Raw genomic sequence first — 18,657 nt, 5'->3', positions numbered from 1 at the left:
TCACGTCTTCATATTTCAGATAACATGTTTTCAATTCGGTGTGTCTGAGTTGAAACTGGAGACCGTCAGTTTCTGCATCTGCGTTTTCTAGTAACCAGTTCGCTATTCTGGTAATCTTGGCCTTCAGTGGTTTTCTCTTCTTCTTGAGATCTTCCATTTTGACTTTAACAAAAGGTACTACTCCAAAAACAAATGCCTAAGGCCGTGCAAACACCGAATTCTTTAGAGAAATTAATGTTTATATTATATACTAATATCTGTATCACACGGCGAAAATAGAGTCAATAATGTTTATATTATAATAACCTGTAGAGCACACAACGAGAATAGAGTCAATAATGTTTATATCATATAATAACATGTGTAGCACACGGCGAGAGAGTTTATAGTTTATTAAAACGCGATAAATGTCTTAAATTACACTGAGAGTTTACTTTTCAATTAAATTTTTCGCACACGCGGTAAATGTCTACAAATGTCTACTAATAAATTTTTTAAAGAGATAGTCTTTTTGAAAAGCGGTTCACTTTGTGCATGAGCGAAATTATAATATGGAAAAATCTCACCCAATTTGTCCAGTAGTTTACAGCAACAGGCACAAACACCAGATAAAATTCACTTCTGTCCTTTTGTTTTAGAGTTTATCGCGACACATTAGTCTTTTCGAGGGTCTTTTAATCACATTTATATAAATATGCAAACCTAAGAGTAAAGTACAAACAACGCGATCACCAAACACAAAATCCGGCTCGAAGGACCAAAAATAATGTTGGAACTTTGATTGATCTCCAACAATTGTTCGGGAGAAAGCTTATTAAATTCCTTTCCCCGTGCGTGTACAGTACCAAATATTTTAGGACCATGGACTGTACAAGAGGTTCCTTCGATATAGATAAGCAGACTTCACGGCGATGGTTCAGTATGTGTTTGGTTTTATAGGGGTTTGTACTTAGAGAAAAATAAGCGTAATTAATCGATACTACACATTTAATAACGAGAAAATATTTACAAAGGCACTATTACTAAATAAAGAGTTCGCTTTAATAAATTGTTCATTTTTATACCGGCGTTTTAGGGGCGCGCGACTATAGAGAAAACTAAATGCACTTTTTCAACGCACTTTTGACAGTCTGTCAAATACAGTCTGTCGCATAAGATAAAATTCAACATTTGTGGAAACGAAAAATAAACTGAAATTAGTATAAAATGTTGTTTTTACAACAATTGTTACACAACTTTGTGCAATAAAAACAAATATAAAGTAATCTGAATAAGCAATTATTCAGTCTTATACAGTCTGCATACAAAATTTATTTATTCTCACAGATTCGATTTTAAATATCATAAGCTTCTTAAACTGGTGTAACATGTTTAAGTTAAATATTGTGTTTGTATGTAATTAGGTCACAATTGATTAAAATGATAATTTTTCGACTGTTCTAACAACCATTCAAATTTCGTCATTTTGTGTCATGTGGAACAATTTCACCCAATCATGTCAACATTAGACTGATAATTGCATTCAGTGCAATTTTCAATCCCTATGACAACACGATCGAGCTTGACAACTTCATCCAAATAAATTTCAAAATGTCACGTTTCGGCAATGAGAATGTTCAAAGTATAAATATTATGCGTGGTAATAGATCTTCTATAGTTGAGAACAGCAACGAATCTAATGTTAACTTAAATTTTAATAATTGTACTTTCACTAACTGTACTTTAATAAATAAATGTTTTGTTATGTTGAGTTATGATTTTTTTTTTCGAAAAATTATCCGCCGAATATCCCTCGGACATTGATGAATGCCTCATAATTTCATGACAAATTTCTCAACAGCACTCAGCCTTCGGCTTCGTGCTGTTACCAAGGAACGAGTTTTCGATTGTCATGAAATTATTTCGTCTGTTATCAATGTGTTAGGGATATTACTACTGATAATTACATTTTTTACTAAAAAAATTTGCCGTTTTGATTTCCACTTCGGAAATAGTTCTATCTAAGACCATGTGTTCATGACATAGTGGGACATAGTTAAATAATATTGTAATATGTATTTGTTTTCAAATATCTTGGAAATCTATTTATTAAAATTGACTAATTCCTGATCTCAGACAATTTCATTTATTTTTTTGTATGTATTCAGGTTGTATACTATACTTAATATTTTAGTAGTAAACCTATTGGTAAGTTGATGGTTTATTAAATATTAACATAGGGAAGGTTGTAGGGCAATTTACCGGGCGCCCCTGATATAAATTCGGATTTTTTTTTTGTTTTGTGGACCGCACAACCATCTCCACTGTTTTGTCTAGAAACGAGCCATTACCAGACTGTCACCGTATAGTACTTTTCTTTCCAGGTGTACGTCTGATTTATATGTGGTACATTTTGTAACTTTTTGAATATAGATTCGGTTTTATATGCCACAAAATATTTCTCTAATGACTACTGCTTTTAAAATATTTCTGCCAAATTGTTTAAAATAATTAATAAAGAACAAACATCTTTTGTAGAAAAATTCATTAGATCACTCATTTAGATTAAAATAAAAAAAAATGTCATGTATGTTTATTGACATAAGCATAAGCAATTATCTTACATTTTTTTCCACGACTTGCTATGTTTTGGAAACCAGCTTCTAATATACAGTGTGTAAAAGCCAAATGGAATAAATTCATTATTTAGGTTACTGTACATATTTATAAAAAATCCCGAAATACGTCAAATTTAAATTATAACCTGACATTCTTTAACGTGAAAATGCAACCCCTACCTTCAACCCCCTTAGAATGACAGGTACAACCCCCAATTTTTAAAATAGGAAGTATAGGCTTGTGATATATCGTTTAAAAGGTCTTTTCATTCTCCATTCAAAAATGTTGTCGCTTTCAAGTTTATTAAGATTAATTAAGATAAAATAAATAAAATCATGTGGTTACTGAAATTCGCTACAATACAATCAAAAACTAAAATGTAATGCAAAACGTAATAAAATGTAGAACACGAAAAAGAACTATGAATGTTAATGAAGTAGATGTTCAAAATGTTCACCGCGAACGTCTTGGCAACATCCTAATCTCAAATAAAACTGTCTTCTAACATTATTTAACATAACAGGCGTGATTGACCTAATCACAAGCGTTATTCGTTCTTTTAAGTCATTTAAATCAGAACTTTTAGTTTTATACACATGGCTCTTCACATATCCCCATAAAAAGAAATCTAATAATGTATGATCAGGTGATCGCGCTGGCCATTCAATCGATCCTCGCCTCCCTATCCACCGAATGGGAAATATTGTATCGAGGTACTGCCGGACATTAAGTTGGTAATGTGGTGGTGCTCCATCCTGCTGAAACCATATCGTATTCGCTGGAACTTGAGGGTTTCCTGGATCAGGATATAAATTTGCCAACGTTGGAATGACATCATTTTGAAGTAGTGCCAAATAATTGTTGCCATTCAAGTTGCCCTCAATGAAAAAGGGACCAATGATATTGTTTCCTACAATCCCTGCCCAAACATTAACCTTTTGAGGGTATTTAGTGTGTTCTTCTCTCATCCAGTGAGGATTTTCCGTGGCCCAGTAGCGGCAATTTTGCCGATTAGCATGACCGTTTAGTGAAAAAGTACACTCATCAGAAAACATAACGTCTTCTAATTGGATAATATTGTTATCCAACATGTCCATCATTTGATCACAAAAAAAAGTTCTCCTATCAAAATCGTCTTCCATGAGCTCCTAAGTAGGTATCATCTTATAGGGATCCAATTTATTTTCTTTTAATATGTTTACTATAGATGTATGGCTAGCATTGAATGTAGTGGATGCCTGTCTACTCGATGTATGTGGATTTTCCTGAAACTCAAGCAACACATCTAATTTGAGTTCATCACTCAGTCCATTGGAAGCTGCTTTTTTTATCTGCCTTACATGACCAAACTCGCGAAACTGCTTCTCTATTTTACTTATTGTTTCTTGGGATATAGGCGGTAAATTAGGAAATTTCTCATGAAATAGGCGAGTTACTTCCTGTTGTGTTCGGGTGTTATCTCCGTAACCAATCATTTGTAAAACTGTTATTTTATGCATTTCTGTTAATCTAACCATTTTTCAGAATTGAATTGAACGAACTTTTTACTTAAATTAAAATACTGACAACTTAAATAAAACAATTTACTATTGCGTGTTAAAATAACGTTGCCACGGAAATTCTTTAAAGTTTTTTAATGGTTACCATCTAAAAACCACATTGCTATGGTTTTTGTTCACTTTCTCATTATCAAGATCTAAACGGGAAATAAGTTTTGAGTATATTTTAGCAAATTTCGGTAACCACATGATTTTAATTTATTTTATCTTAATTAATCTTAATAAACTTGAAAGCGACAATATTTTTGAATGGAGAATGATAAGACCTTTCAAACGATATATCACAAGCCTATACTTTCTATTTTAAAAATTGGGGGTTGTACCTGTCATTCTAAGGGGGTTGAAGGTAGGGGTTGCATTTCACGTTAAAGAATGTCAAGTTATAATTTAAATTTGACGTGTTTCGGGATTTTTTATAAATATGTACAGTAACCTAAATAATGAATTTATTCCATTTGGCGTTTACACACTGTATGCAAATAAATTATGTGATGCATAAAACTTTGAGATAACTAAAAATATAACTTGTGAGTGCGCTACGATGACAGTGAAAATTACCGTCTTGTGACTTTGAGTTTTACTTAAAATCACTTTAATACAAGTACCGTTTAGAATTATTTATTGGAGTGAGTTTTTACAAAAGAACCGTTGTTTTAACGTTCCGCATAATTAGTCCAAATATATCGGGCGAAACGAAATTTCATCAATTTTAAATATTTAAATAAAGACATATTTTTAAATTGATTTAAGAATATAATAAACTCAGTCTCTTTTGTAATATAAACAACTTACTTTGAAGTTTTTCGCTGCTTTTCGTTTGGCGCTTTTAACGTTGTGTCGCCTTCAATTGAACTCATAGAACTTTGACTGGGGGCTCTAGATAAAGTTGCAGCGTCTATATCTGATGCCCTGGAGTTTCTTCCAGATTCGTCTAGTAAATGGGTTGTTTCGTCTTCATTATCGCTGTCTTTTGGTGGACGCTGTTTACCAAATCTAAAATAAAATTTAACCATCTAATACATGAATTATTTAAAGTAATTAAACCTAAATCAAGATTGACTAACAAAAAATTGTATTTTTATCGCTTAAAATTTGTGCCCGAAATATTATTTTACAATTCTAATAATATTTGCCTAAGTTAAACATTATTCTTATATGTCATTAAGCCATAATAGATAGTCGGATCTCCGACGAAGTTCAACCACGATTTTATCCCTTATGCCTCTGAGAGTACTGAAAGATGAAATAAAGGAAAGTAAAATATATAAAAAGTTCAACACACCTTCACGCAAATGTGTGAAAATTAAATTTTCTTTTGTAATGAAAATCATTTATGCTGACACAAATTTTGACTTTTATTTCTTATGCTATTTAACGAATTGATATATTTGTATTGATTATATTTGTAAAAATTTTGGCATAAGTGTTACCAGTGCCCTAAGGGTGTTAATTATGACCTAAGCACGTAATATAAATCAGTTAGTGTCCGCGATTTTATTTTTTATGCCACTTGATAGTTTTTTAGTTTTCATGATAAGGAACTTGCACAAAGAAAGGTATAATTGAAGGTCATGAAAACGAAAAATTGTACCTTGGAAAAGTTGCGGAAATTTTTTAGCTTTGGTCTGCGATTTTATCCCGTATAAATCGAAGAAGAATATTTATAATTATAAAAATAGTTGTCATTTTTATTGGCATAAATTTTCATAGACAAAATTATTGGAAAATTTGTTGAAAAATTTGGATGTTGTTCCACGATTTTATCTCTTATATTATTTTGTATATATGTAGGAAACTTAATTTTTCGCTTATATGAAAATAGGCATAAGTGCCACAAGAGATATTCAAGCTAAAAATATAATTTTTAATTGTTTGAATTTATCACTAAGTTGAGGAACAATTTTATTTAAATTAAAGACCCTTTTCTTCCTCATGCCCGTTCAAGAGTACTTAAAAAACATTAATATATATATATATATATATATATATATATATATATATATATATATATATATTTATATATATATATATATATATATATATATATATATATATATATATATATATATATATATATGAAGCTTGAAGAAAGTCTTAATAATAATTATCATATTAAAGTAACTAACAATATTCTAGGAGTCAGAAGGTACTAAGTATGCAATTTTATGTGCCTTCGGTACAGTGGCCTATCTAGAATTTTCCTGGGAGGGTTTGGTTGAGCACCGAAATTTTTTTTATGCTACCTTCATTTTGTGTCCTTAAAATTTTGGTTTTAGTTTAATTTAAAGTACTAAAGATAGCAGTGCCAAAGATTCAGGCATCTGTTATCCTGCCTACCAACTAAAACCACCCTCTCCTACTTGTGCGTAATTGACTGTCACACGCTGACGACATTTTTGGAACACTCTTAACTAGATCTTATCTCTGTCGTTGGTCTGGTTGGTATTTCTCTTCTTCTTCTTTTTTTAATTACTGTTTGGATGTAATTGTAAATACTATTCTATCCCTCCTTACTTCCCGTCATCTGCACGAACATCTCTCTCACATTCATAGGGTTTATATCTATTTCTCTATACATTCTGTTTCTCTCCACTGTTCATCTATTTTCACTCCAGCATTGTGTGAGTAAGAGTGTTGGAATATTCGCAGTATAGGCATTTATCTGAATCTGTCTTTATGCACCTATGAAAATACGCCCTACAATCTACCCAGTCCCTTAGGCTCGAAATCAGCATCTTGGTCCACTGGACAACATCTTCCGTGTTGTTTCACTCTTCTTACCATCTTTTTATCTTTTCCTTCCTTCTTTTTTTTATGACTGTTGTCAAATGCTCTCTTCTCATATAAAGACGACTCCTTACTACTGCTAACACATGCAGAGGAACATAACCCGTGATATTCCATTAGGCCGCTGCAGATACAGTCCTGTAGGTGTATGTTACTAGCAACCGACTCGTTCTGTGTACTCTTATCATGAGCCTAATATTAGGTATCCATATCAAAACATAATGAAAATATTAATTTAAATCCCAAATTGTATTTTAAATAATAATTTGTAAACAAATTAAATTTATAAAAAAAAGTCCAAACGGCGTTGCTTTAGAGCCATATGGTTTTTATCTCTTCTTCATCCATTTGAATGTCCTGGTGGATAAACATCAAAGCTAAATCATTTCATCTCTCTTCGCTTAATAATATCTATGAATTATTGTGTATTTATACAAGAATTATTATATTCTACATATTTAAAGTGGTAATTTAATTATTAAATTAGCATATTGGATTTTTTGTATTGTGTGTGAAAAATAAGTTACATTTTCCTACTTTTGACGTGACAACGTCTTAAATTAGGTTGTGGCTCGGAGTCACTCATGAAAAAGTGTAACGCCCGCTCACGTCTGTTACGATGAGTCACCGAACGAGAGAGAGGCCCGCCGGACCGGCGAATGCCTTGCGTCTCTCTCCCACTCAAACATGATCGGTCCGCTGCGCGCGCAGCACTAGAGAATTAGGCGCGTTGAATCGGTGCGTGCTTGTGTCTCTGTCTTTCTCGAGCGTTCTTGGCGTTGGAAAACCGAGAAAGCGTCATAATACAAGTTCACACGTGTGGTTAAAGTATCGTCAGCTGTGTCTGTAGTGAAAATGTGGAGTACTTAGATTCGTCATTTACAACAACTACAACAATAAAGGTAAATAATTGTACACTAATATTTCATTATCGTAAACTATGATTGATTGATTAATTGTTAGATTGACACAAAAGTTGAGAAACTGAGTTTATAGGTTATGTCATACTATTGACAAATGTTGATAGTGTTAAGTAAATTATTAGTTTAAATCACTCTGCAATCAATCGTAATTCAGTCGATTGAGAAGAAACAGCGCGTATTGCTAGTCAAACATTTAAAATAACAAATTATAACCTCTAACCTGTCAAAACAAAATCACTCAAATAGAAATTAGTTAAGTTTAAGTTTACATGTACAATGTTTTAGTAAACAAAATATATTTCTATAGTTAAAATTTGTGCAATTCTTATTTTCATTCAATTCCTTGTTCCTATTGTGCAATTTAATAATATTCATATCAATAAATATTCTACCGAGAAAAAGACGTTGTCACGTAAAATCTTCGCTTGTAAAACCGACTTTACAGGCAACCGATTTTTTTCATTTCTTTATATATTTTTTAATTGACCGGCCAGTTGGTTGTTAAAATCAGTGTTTTACATACACATACACATACATTATATATTTTTACTTTATATGTTCTGAGGTGGGGGGGGGGGGTTGAATCCTCAAACCCCCCCCTTAGGTGCGCCACAGCTTTCGTACTTTGACGTTTTTTTATGTTTTGTTGTGCGTAGAATCGATTTTTAGAGGGTACCAGGCTGAAAACCCGTCAGATAATTTGTTATTGACAATTTAATTCTTTAAATGATTGTATTTCCTAAACTATTAAAGATATTTTATTTTACCAAAATGAAAATTGTTTTTTTTTTAAATGAACAAAACGGCGTTTGATAAACTTGGTTTCGATTGTTAGAACCAAAGTTGTAACAAATTTCGTAAAAAACAATTGCAAAATAGTCATTTGATGGAGATTTTCCAAGTATAACTCAGCTTTGATATGTGTGATTAACCAAAATACCCCCATTTTTAAGTTAATTGTTTCAGCGTTAAAATTAACGTAGCAAAATAACTTTCTCTTTTCTACCTCTCTATCTAACTTTATTAATAAAAAAAGTTATAACTGTTAATAAAAATAAAAAGTTGCGAAGTAATTTGTTTATAAAATTTAAATATAAATTTTAAAAATCTCGTGGTTAATAATGAAGTGGCTAATGAAAGTTATAGAACAGCCCAAACAAACATTTTAAGCTGTTTCTATGCTAATTTTTGACCAAGTGGAACTTTTAATAAAGCATTCTGAGGCGAACGCTCAGCTCACAGCGAATAAAAACCAATATATCCATGTAGATTTAGAGATGCATATTACTTTATCATTATAAATAAAATAAGTTATAGAAGTTTATAGTTAAAATTTTCATTAAAAAGTGGTGAATTAATTTGTTTATAAAAATTTTAAACAAAATTGAACCATAAACGTTTGGCAGTTTGGTTAATAGAAGTTATAAAACAATTAAAAACAAACATTTTAAGCTTTGGTAAACGTTTGTATGTAAATTTTTATTAAAAATTTTGAGATATTAAAAATTTAATAACGCGAGCGGGTTACGCGCACCCGCATTCTTGGTCAAAAATTAACATAAAAACATTTACCAAACCTTAAACTATTCGTTTTTAGTTGTTTTTAAGCCAGTTTATTGCTTAACTTTGTTAAATCTCTTAGAAATAAATCAAGTTGCAACATGTTAATAATATTTTTAACGGTTAAAAGTTATAACAATATTTAGTTAATATAACTTTTTTATTAATAAGGATAATTTTTTTGCGAAATTTCACCTTTATATGTGGAATTTTGAAAGTTAATCGCCCGTATGAAAGCTAAGTTATTCATGGAAAAGCCCCATCGAATGCCTATTTTACAATTTGTTCTTGTTTTGCAAAACAAGAAATATGTTATAACTCCGGTTCTAACCATCGGATGTATAGTTCAACAGGCGCAAATATTTGTGAGGGAAATCTTGCATTCCAGTCTTTACAGGCTGTGATTTTAACCCGCCATTTTATAGAGTCGGTAAAAGGTAATAAAATAAAAGAATAAAAATGATTTTAATGGTTAAAGCAACTTGTAGGATTTATGCCTTTTTTCAGATAAGCTTACAATATAGTTTTCTATATGCATGCAAAGGGGCATAAGGGAGAAAATCGTGGAAGTTCACTAATTTTTTTTTAAATGTACGACTTATACCTCCGGTATAGACCATGGACCTATGCTGAAAAATTCGCAACTTTTCCGAGCTATAATTTTTCTTTTTCCGACCTGCGGTTATGCCTTTTTTAGGTTACAATCACAGACAATAACCTATTAACATTACATGTTTAGGTTTAATTAATACCTCTAGGGCACCAGTAATCCTCGTGCCAAAATTTTTAAAACTAGAATCAATATTCCTCTATCTATTTATAAAATGGCATAAGGGAAAAAATCGTGAAACCAAACAAATGTTATGTGTATGTAATTCGATTTTCAGAAAAACGTACCCCGGTTCAACTTCAAATTTTCTTTTTTTTTGCTTATCTCATATGACATTTTCAGTACACAAAAAGGCATAAGGGATAAAATAGGGGATGAACTTTGCATTGAAATGTGACAGTTCACAATTGATTGTGATAAAAATTACACTTTATAACTGTTATTTGACATTTAAACGTATTATTTCATTTAGAAATAAAACATTCCACAAGAAAACAATTATAAACAATACTAAAAGCTACAAAGTGGTGTATAATAAATTTTTCCACAAGGAAACTAAATTCCTGTAGCTGGCTGTATACCATGTATCACAAAAAATTTATTTAAAAATTGCTTTAAAAAAGTTATAATATTAAAAAACCCTATCGAGCTACATCACAGAACGTTTTCGGAATTAATATTCCATCATCAGTGCTATCTGGATGTACACTAGATCTTAAGCCACTAAATACATGGGTAAAAACCCTTTAAATGTTGTGAAATTAACTTACAAATCTTAGTTTATAAAGTTAAATAATGTAACTAAAAGTTAATTTCACAACACTTAAAGGGTTTTTACCCATGTATTTAGTGGCTTAAAACATGTACCGTGTGGTCCAATAAGCCAATCTCTCGGGTATATATCAGAAACTATTCATGTGATAACTTTAGGAAAAACAATTCCTTAGTAACAGTGGCCAAGAGAAATCGCTGGAAATAACTTTTAAGTTTCTGGGTTAACCGCTAGGAGGCGTAACCTGTGAAGAAAACTTTGTAAGCCAGTTTTTTGGAAAATATGCCCAATTATACCAAGTGTTAAATAAGTAAACTAGAAAGAGACCTAAATTCTGCACAAAGTTGATCAAGTACTTTTTTTTATTTTTTCAAATAAAGGGTGGGGGAGAGTGAGAAAGTATTTGTGGATAAATACCTATAACTTTGGTTTGGATTAAGCGATTTTAACGAAATTAGTGTCATTAGAAAGGGTGTGGATGAATTAATTTACATCTACTATAAAATAATTGCATTTAGTTTTAATTGTCATAGGTAGAGCGTACTTTCAAATAAAAAAAATTAAATTTGTTTTTCTTCAAAATGTTTAATGGAAACACCTATTTATTATAAATTATAATAACACTGGATTAAATTCGTAACATTCCCGGATATGAATACCAATCCGGAACAACTTCTTGTAGACATTAAGCTTTGCAGATGAGCAAGTGGTAACGGCTCAAGATGAAGAAGATCTGTGCTATATGCTCCGAAAAGTAGAAAAGGAATACACAAAAAATGGACTGGAAATAAATCTAGAGAAGACCGAATATTTAACAACAGAGCAAGAACCAGTGAGAAACTTGAAAATGGACGGTAATAGGGAAATTAACGGCACTGACAAATTCAAATATTTAGGATTAATACTCTCAAAAAATGGAACCACCAAGCAAGAGATAACCAGCAGATTAGTACAGACAAGAACATGTATTAAACAAATAAACAAGGTACTATGGGATAGACAGATTACCAGAAATACAAAGAGGAGAATTTATAACACCTTGGTACGCAGTATAATGACCTATGGAGCAGAGAATTGGGTAATAAATAAACGAAACAGGTCCAAAATCACAGCAACTGAAATGGAGTTCATGAGAAGAAGCTGCAGAGTGACAAAAATGGATCGCATCAGAAATGAGGAGATAAAACGAAAAAGGCAGTAGAACAAGACATACTCAGCTACATCGAAGAAAAACGTTTAATTTGGTATGGACATGTGAGAATACCAGATAATACAAGGTGGATAGCAAAGATTTCGGATTGGAGCCCAATAGGAAGGAGGAAAAGAGGTAGACCCCGAAGATCATGGAGGGATGAAGTGGACGAGGCCATGGAAAGACGAGTCATTAGAGATGGAGAATGGCAGAACAGAAAGGACTGGAGACGTTGGCTGAAAGAAGGAAGGCGGCGACAGCTGTAAAAATCCTTATATTGATAGATAGATAGAGATAAATTCGTAACAAAATGGATGTTAATAGCTTTTGTCGAACTCGAGATAAGAATAAAAACGCATAAACATAAGTAGGTAAGTATAGTATTGACTTACCTTGTATTATAAATTTAATTAAAAAATAAGTCAGTAGGTACTTTCAAATTTTTTTATAGCAGAAGAATCTTAATGTTGATACCTATTTTGATCATTGTTATTTCATATGATTAAAAATAGTTTTTTCGAAACTAAGTAGGCTACGACAATGAATTTGACGGGGAGAGTTCATATTGATTATTTATTGACAGCAGTCAAAACATTTTTAAGAAGTGTTATATTATAATTCGAATTGAAGATTGCACTTTTTTCAATAAATATTAATATTGGTAATATTAGTAAATCATTATCAGTACTAATAATTCGTGATGAGTATATCAAATGCAGAATTGTATGATATGATTGGAGTTTATTCCAAAATGCCGCTATTGCCTCACGTATATATTCTGTAAGATATCCTGACAGGAGACATTATGGCAAAGAAGTATTTGAAAGAAAGGCAAGAAGATTAAGAGAAACTGGTAGTTTTCATCGTCCTTGTTTTAAACGACGTAGTAGAGGTATGACGGAAGATAATTCAATCAATGTTCTTGCTTTAATTCAACAGAATCCGCATATAAGTAGTCGGCAAATCTCTATAGAATTAAGCATACCCAAAATTACTGTTCGAAGGATTTCAAAACATCACAGGTTGGTTTTTCATATTATAAAGTGAACGTTTAGGTCAGAAACTTGGAATTCCCTTTAAACTTTAGATTTAACTTTATTTTAATATTCCGATAAAAACGGCAACACAGCGCTTTTATACTTTTATTTGTTTCTTAAGAATACTTATGCACGATTTATCTTGTGAAACAATTGTAAATTTTTCAAGATTTGTTGAGTTTTAGTAAACATAGTGGTTTCTTTTTCACCAATATTTGTTATTCCGTTTTTTAGACTGCATCCTTATCATTAGTTCTCCACCAAGCTTTACATAAGAGAGATTTTGATGCAAGGCTGGATTACTGCAATTGGATCTTAGGTCTGCTAGAAGAACAACCGCATATCATGTCAAAGATTTTGTGGACAGACAACGTTTATTTCTACGTTTAATAGTGCGGGTGGTGTTAATCTGCATAATATGCATTACTGGGCCGAAGAAAATCTGCACTGGATACATGAGGTGCAGGTTCAAGGTAGATGGAGCCTTAATGTTTGGTGTGGTATAGTTGATGGAAAGATCGTAGGTCCATATTTCTTTGATAGAACTTTAAATGGCAAAACATATTTGAATTTTCTGGAAAATCAGTTGCCTGTTTTATTGGAAGATATTTCCTTACAAATAAGAAGAGATATTATATTACAACATGACGGGTGTCCTGCGCAGTTTTCCAGACGAGTTCGAGATTATTTGTATGCAAGTTATTTAAATTATTGGATTGGAAGGGGAAGTATTTTTCATGGCCAGCTAGATCTCCAGATTTAACATGTCTGGACTTTTATCTGTGGGGAAGATTGAAGGACTTAGTGTACCAAGCTCAAACCACGCGAGACGACATGAAACAGCGCATTATAAACGCAATAAATAGTATATCAACAGCTGAGATTGAAGCAGCTGTTACGTCTACGGGCGAAAGATTACATCTTTGTGTGGACAACGACGGAAAACAATTTGAACATTTAATTGGACATTAAGTTTTAATGATCGAGATATTTGTATAATCTTTCACATATTTAATTTTAAGTTATAATAAAGGGTGAGTCAATACTATACTTATTTATGTTTATGCGTTTTTATTCATATCTCGAGTTCGACAAAAGATATAAACATGCGGTTTGCGCCATTTTGTTACGAATTTAATCCAGTTCCATTATAATTTACAATAAATAGGTGTTTCTATTAAACATTTTGAAGAAAAACAAATTTTAATTTTTTCTATTCGAAAGTTCCCTCTACCCATGACAATTAAAAGTAAATGCAATTGTTTTATAGTAGATGTAAATTAAATCATCCACAGTCTTTCTAATGACACTATTTTCGTTAAAATCGCTTGATCCAAACCAAAGTTATAGGTATTTAACCACAAATACTTTCCCACTCTCCCCCACCCTTTATTTGAAAAAATAAAAAAAGTATTGTGCGGAATTTAAGCCTCTTTCTAGTTTACTTATTTAATACTTGGTGTAATTGGGCATATTTCACAAAAACCTGGTTTTTAATTTTTTTTTCACAGGTTACGCCCCCTAGCGGTTAACCCAGAAACTTGAAAGTTATTTCCAGGAATTTCTCTTGGCCACTTTTACTGAGGATTTTTTTATTTTAAAGTTATAACATGAATAGTTTCTGATATATAGCCGAGACATAGGCTTATTGGACCACCCGGTACATCCAGATAGCACTAATGATGGAATATTAATTCCGACAACGATCTGTAATGTAGCTCGATAGGGATGTTTAATATTATACCTTTTATAAAGGAATTTTTAAATAAATTAAATTTTTCTCAAGCCCTTTATTTTAAAAAGGTTTTCACTGAAATAATTTGAAGATGGTGCTAATTGCATAGGAATACAACCTTTAAAAAATCATATCCCGTTTAATTTTTAGTTTATATAAACAAAAAAAATTAAAATCTTCAGTAGAGAAAAACTGTTTTTTTTTTTTCATTTTAGACTTTTTTATGTATCTTTTTTAGTTGTTGAGTTATTTTCAAAAAAAGGAGATTTTTGAGAAATTCCAAAAATTGTGTATTTACTTTAAACTCTAATTTTTTAAAACTAAATTTTCTAAAGCAGTTAAACTTTCAGAATTTAATGTTTATATATTAGTTAAGTAAATTGTAAATGAAAAACAAATAGTTTCAACTGGGGAGGTTTTACTGTCAGCGTTACAAAAAATATAAGCAGACTTTATTTTAGTTAGAACTTACTTAAATTTTTAAGCAACTCACTTTTACTAATGGTGATTTTAAAAGTATTTTTAAGATTTAAAAAAAATTATAAGTTTTCCATGAAAAACTTACCATTTTTCGCTTATTCAACATCATATGTTTGGATTTTTGTATTTCATGAATACAGGTCTACTTTCAAAAAGCCATAACTTTGGTAATATTAGGTTGGCGGTACTAATAAAAAACAAATCTCTTTGTTTTGTAAGTTCCATTTATCCGTAAAACCGTTTGAAAACGTGTTTTTTTGACGTGTAATTTCACCAACTCTAAATCTATTGACATTTGGGAAAAACTTTAAAAACACATAAAAGTCTTAAAATTTACTATTCTAGCGGCTACCATGGTTTTTTTTATAATAAACTTTTTCCACCCCCAAAGGAATAGTATATTACTTTATGAGGCGGAGAAGCATGACTTCTTGACGCGCCCGATATTACGCGCCGAACGAAGTGAGGTCGCAAGAAAAGTCGCTTCTTTGCCGAATAAACTATACTATTTTTTCTTCAAACGTAGAAATTTTCAACCATAAATAGTACAATTCATACGCTATTTTTACTCGAAATTAACTGTGACAACTATCAAAGTCGTCTAGATGTTAGAAATTAAAATAATTAAGTCGTCGGTGGGATTTGCGTCTCCCTGGTTACAGTTGTTTGACAGTTGTTTGCAATTATTAAAGACAGCTTATTGTTGTTGCAACCGCAAGCGCAAATTTAGTGCGAAAATGGAAAACCTAAACGAAATTGAGTCCGCGGCTAATGATGCAGTAGCACGTTTGGGGCCCTCCAAGTCCGATAAGAACGATAATGCTCAAAAAATTTTAAACCCTCATGATTCGCCAACATCGGGAATGATTGCTGAAAGTTGTTCTCGACCATCAGTATCATCAACAATTACCAATGCGTATCAAGAGTCGGGAACATTTTTGCACGGTTTCAATTTTGAAAATGCCTCATTAACTAATTGTACTTTTAATATTACTATAAATAAAAATGATGTTTAATTACATTTGTATTGTTGCTTTGTGACATGTTTCATATTGTTGCCATGACAACATTTTTCCCTCCGCCGTAAAGAAATGGGAAAAAAAACTGCTGCCGGCGGAGACATCAAACTTTGACAGGATCAAGTTAGATAAGTAATGTCATCATTATTTGACGTTTGAAGAAAAAAGTTATTGATATAGGGTAAATTGAGATCTTTGAGCTTTTTTTAACTACTGTCAAAATTTCAAGGAAATCGATGCATATAATACAAATTAAGAGGTTTTCTACGATTTTTACCGCCATTTTCTGGATTATATCTCATCCTAACACTTTTATGTGTTGGGATCATCGAGCAAAAAGACAAAAGAGGGAATGTAAAGGTAGTGGGGGCAAAAATATTGTTAGACAGGAAGTGCCATCTTGAGAGGCCACATTAAACAAGGAAAGAGAGACTCTTTCCTTGTTCAAGAAATCAAATTTAGTTGGGTTATGTTATTGCTGATGTTATTGTTTATCCCAACTGTCACATGAAAGATTATTTGTATTTTCTATTGAAGTTTTTTAACAATTGTTTCACATTTTAGACTATTATTGTTACTATTTAATTAAAACTTTATTATGTTCTAGTGTTAAAAAAAGTGTATTATGTATTAATATTATGTAATACTACTATTATGTAATATAACAAATAAATAGATAAATTAGAACCCCTACACCTTTGTATGATTATTGTGAAGTGTCATGAAATTTAAATTTGGCGCATTCGCATTTCCGGATATGTCCGCCATCAGAGGCCACTTTTTTGGTCTCCTTTTCATAACGATTAGATTCCCTCTTTTGTCTTTTTGCTCGATGGTTGGGATACATAGTATCTAATAATTATATCTGCACTTTCTAAGCAATAAAAGTTTTACATTCAGTAAACGAGTTTCCAAACCTTGTTTTATTCGATGTTAAATATATTTCTATTTTAGAAGCGACAAGCATTTTGTGATAGATTAGGGTAATTTAATAAAGATCTAAACCCTAAAGAGCTATTCAGTGAGGTCTGAAAGAACATTATTTTATAAGGCAATAGAAATAGAAGTGTGAAATACAGAGCAATAAAGTAAGTTGTACGTTTTTCGTATTTTTACCATATTTTTCTTGTTTAAAGTAAAATATATGATGCCATAAAATTTATTCGATGATATATTTGTTTGGTATTTTTTATTTTAATTTAGTGGTTAAAAGTTTTAGATTTTTGTGTTAAATATAATGGATTTTATTATTAATAACTGATTGATTCGATCGTTATTTGATGGCAATTAATTTAATCTAACAACAAAATACTGAAGATTTTTGTTTTCAATACTTCCGCAAATTTTATTATAACTTACTATCACTATGGCTACTTCAGCAGAGTGCCTTTCTAAAGTGAGCTATTTTTGTTATGTGTCTAATAATTTATAGCCTTTAACTAAATAAGTTAAGGAGGGGAGAACTGTTTGTCGCAAGTTCGTCATTCAGAACTATATCTGTATTTTTTAATTTGTTAATTTTCATATAATCTAATAAAGATAGCCTAAGGCCTTTATTTTGAAGGTGAACAATTTAAAATTTTTCATTAAAAAGTGATTATGTCTAAAACGTGAACTGCGTACGTAGAAACTGTTTTCCTATTATTGAAAGTCTTTTGTGCTCTGCTATCCCTTTGTTAAAAGTTCTATCAGTTTGACCGATAAAAGTTTTTCGGCAGTCACCACATTTAAGTTTGTATACACTACTGTGTAAGTGCTTTTTTGGCTTTTATTGTTTTTATATTGTTCTGTTTTGTATTTGCCTAAGTTGTTCTTTGTTCTAAAAAATGGTATTACGCATGCCAAAAATAGATCACTTGAGAAAGGCACTCTGCCGAAACTGCTGTAGTACTAATAAATTATATGAAATTTTGTGAAAGTTTTGAAAACAAAATTTTCAGTGTTTTATTACTAGATTTCATTATTAATTGGAGTTCTTTATTTCACTTTATCGTTTGATGAACGAAAAAGTTTACTGTCGCGTTTATTATTAATTAAATTGGAACCTGGGATGAAACCTGGGAGTTTGATCTTGTGCTTAATCAGATGATGTTCATAGATTTTAAACAAGTATTTGACAGAGTATGCAGGATTAGACTGTGGACAGCGATTTAAGAACTTGGCTTTCCAAAAAAACTAGTCAGCTTAATACGGATGTTTATGGGAGGGGTGCGATGTAAGGTGAGAGTTGGACAACAATACTCAGAGACATTTGAAATAAGCAATGGACTAACTAATTGAAGCAACTCACACGACAATAACAAGATATTTTAACGAAACAATAGTAAGACTGGTATGGCAACAAGCTCTAAAAGATAGAAGACTACCTGGACGACCTAGACTTTG

At 31.5% G+C, this 18,657-nt stretch overlaps 1 protein-coding gene across 1 annotated transcript in view; it reads right to left on the bottom strand.

Annotated features, from left to right (window-relative positions):
• Positions 1-18,657, bottom strand: part of LOC140448876 (otoferlin-like) — a 576,219-nt gene that overhangs the window by 443,984 nt on the left and 113,578 nt on the right. The window contains exon 5 of the mRNA XM_072542001.1: positions 4,950-5,150. Coding sequence (XP_072398102.1) covers positions 4,950-5,150 — 201 coding nt within the window. The remainder of the gene's footprint in view (positions 1-4,949; positions 5,151-18,657) is intronic.

Source organism: Diabrotica undecimpunctata, chromosome 8, assembly GCF_040954645.1.
Source record: "Diabrotica undecimpunctata isolate CICGRU chromosome 8, icDiaUnde3, whole genome shotgun sequence".
Taxonomy (NCBI): domain Eukaryota; kingdom Metazoa; phylum Arthropoda; class Insecta; order Coleoptera; family Chrysomelidae; genus Diabrotica; species Diabrotica undecimpunctata.
This window is presented reverse-complemented; position numbering and strand designations above follow the sequence as displayed.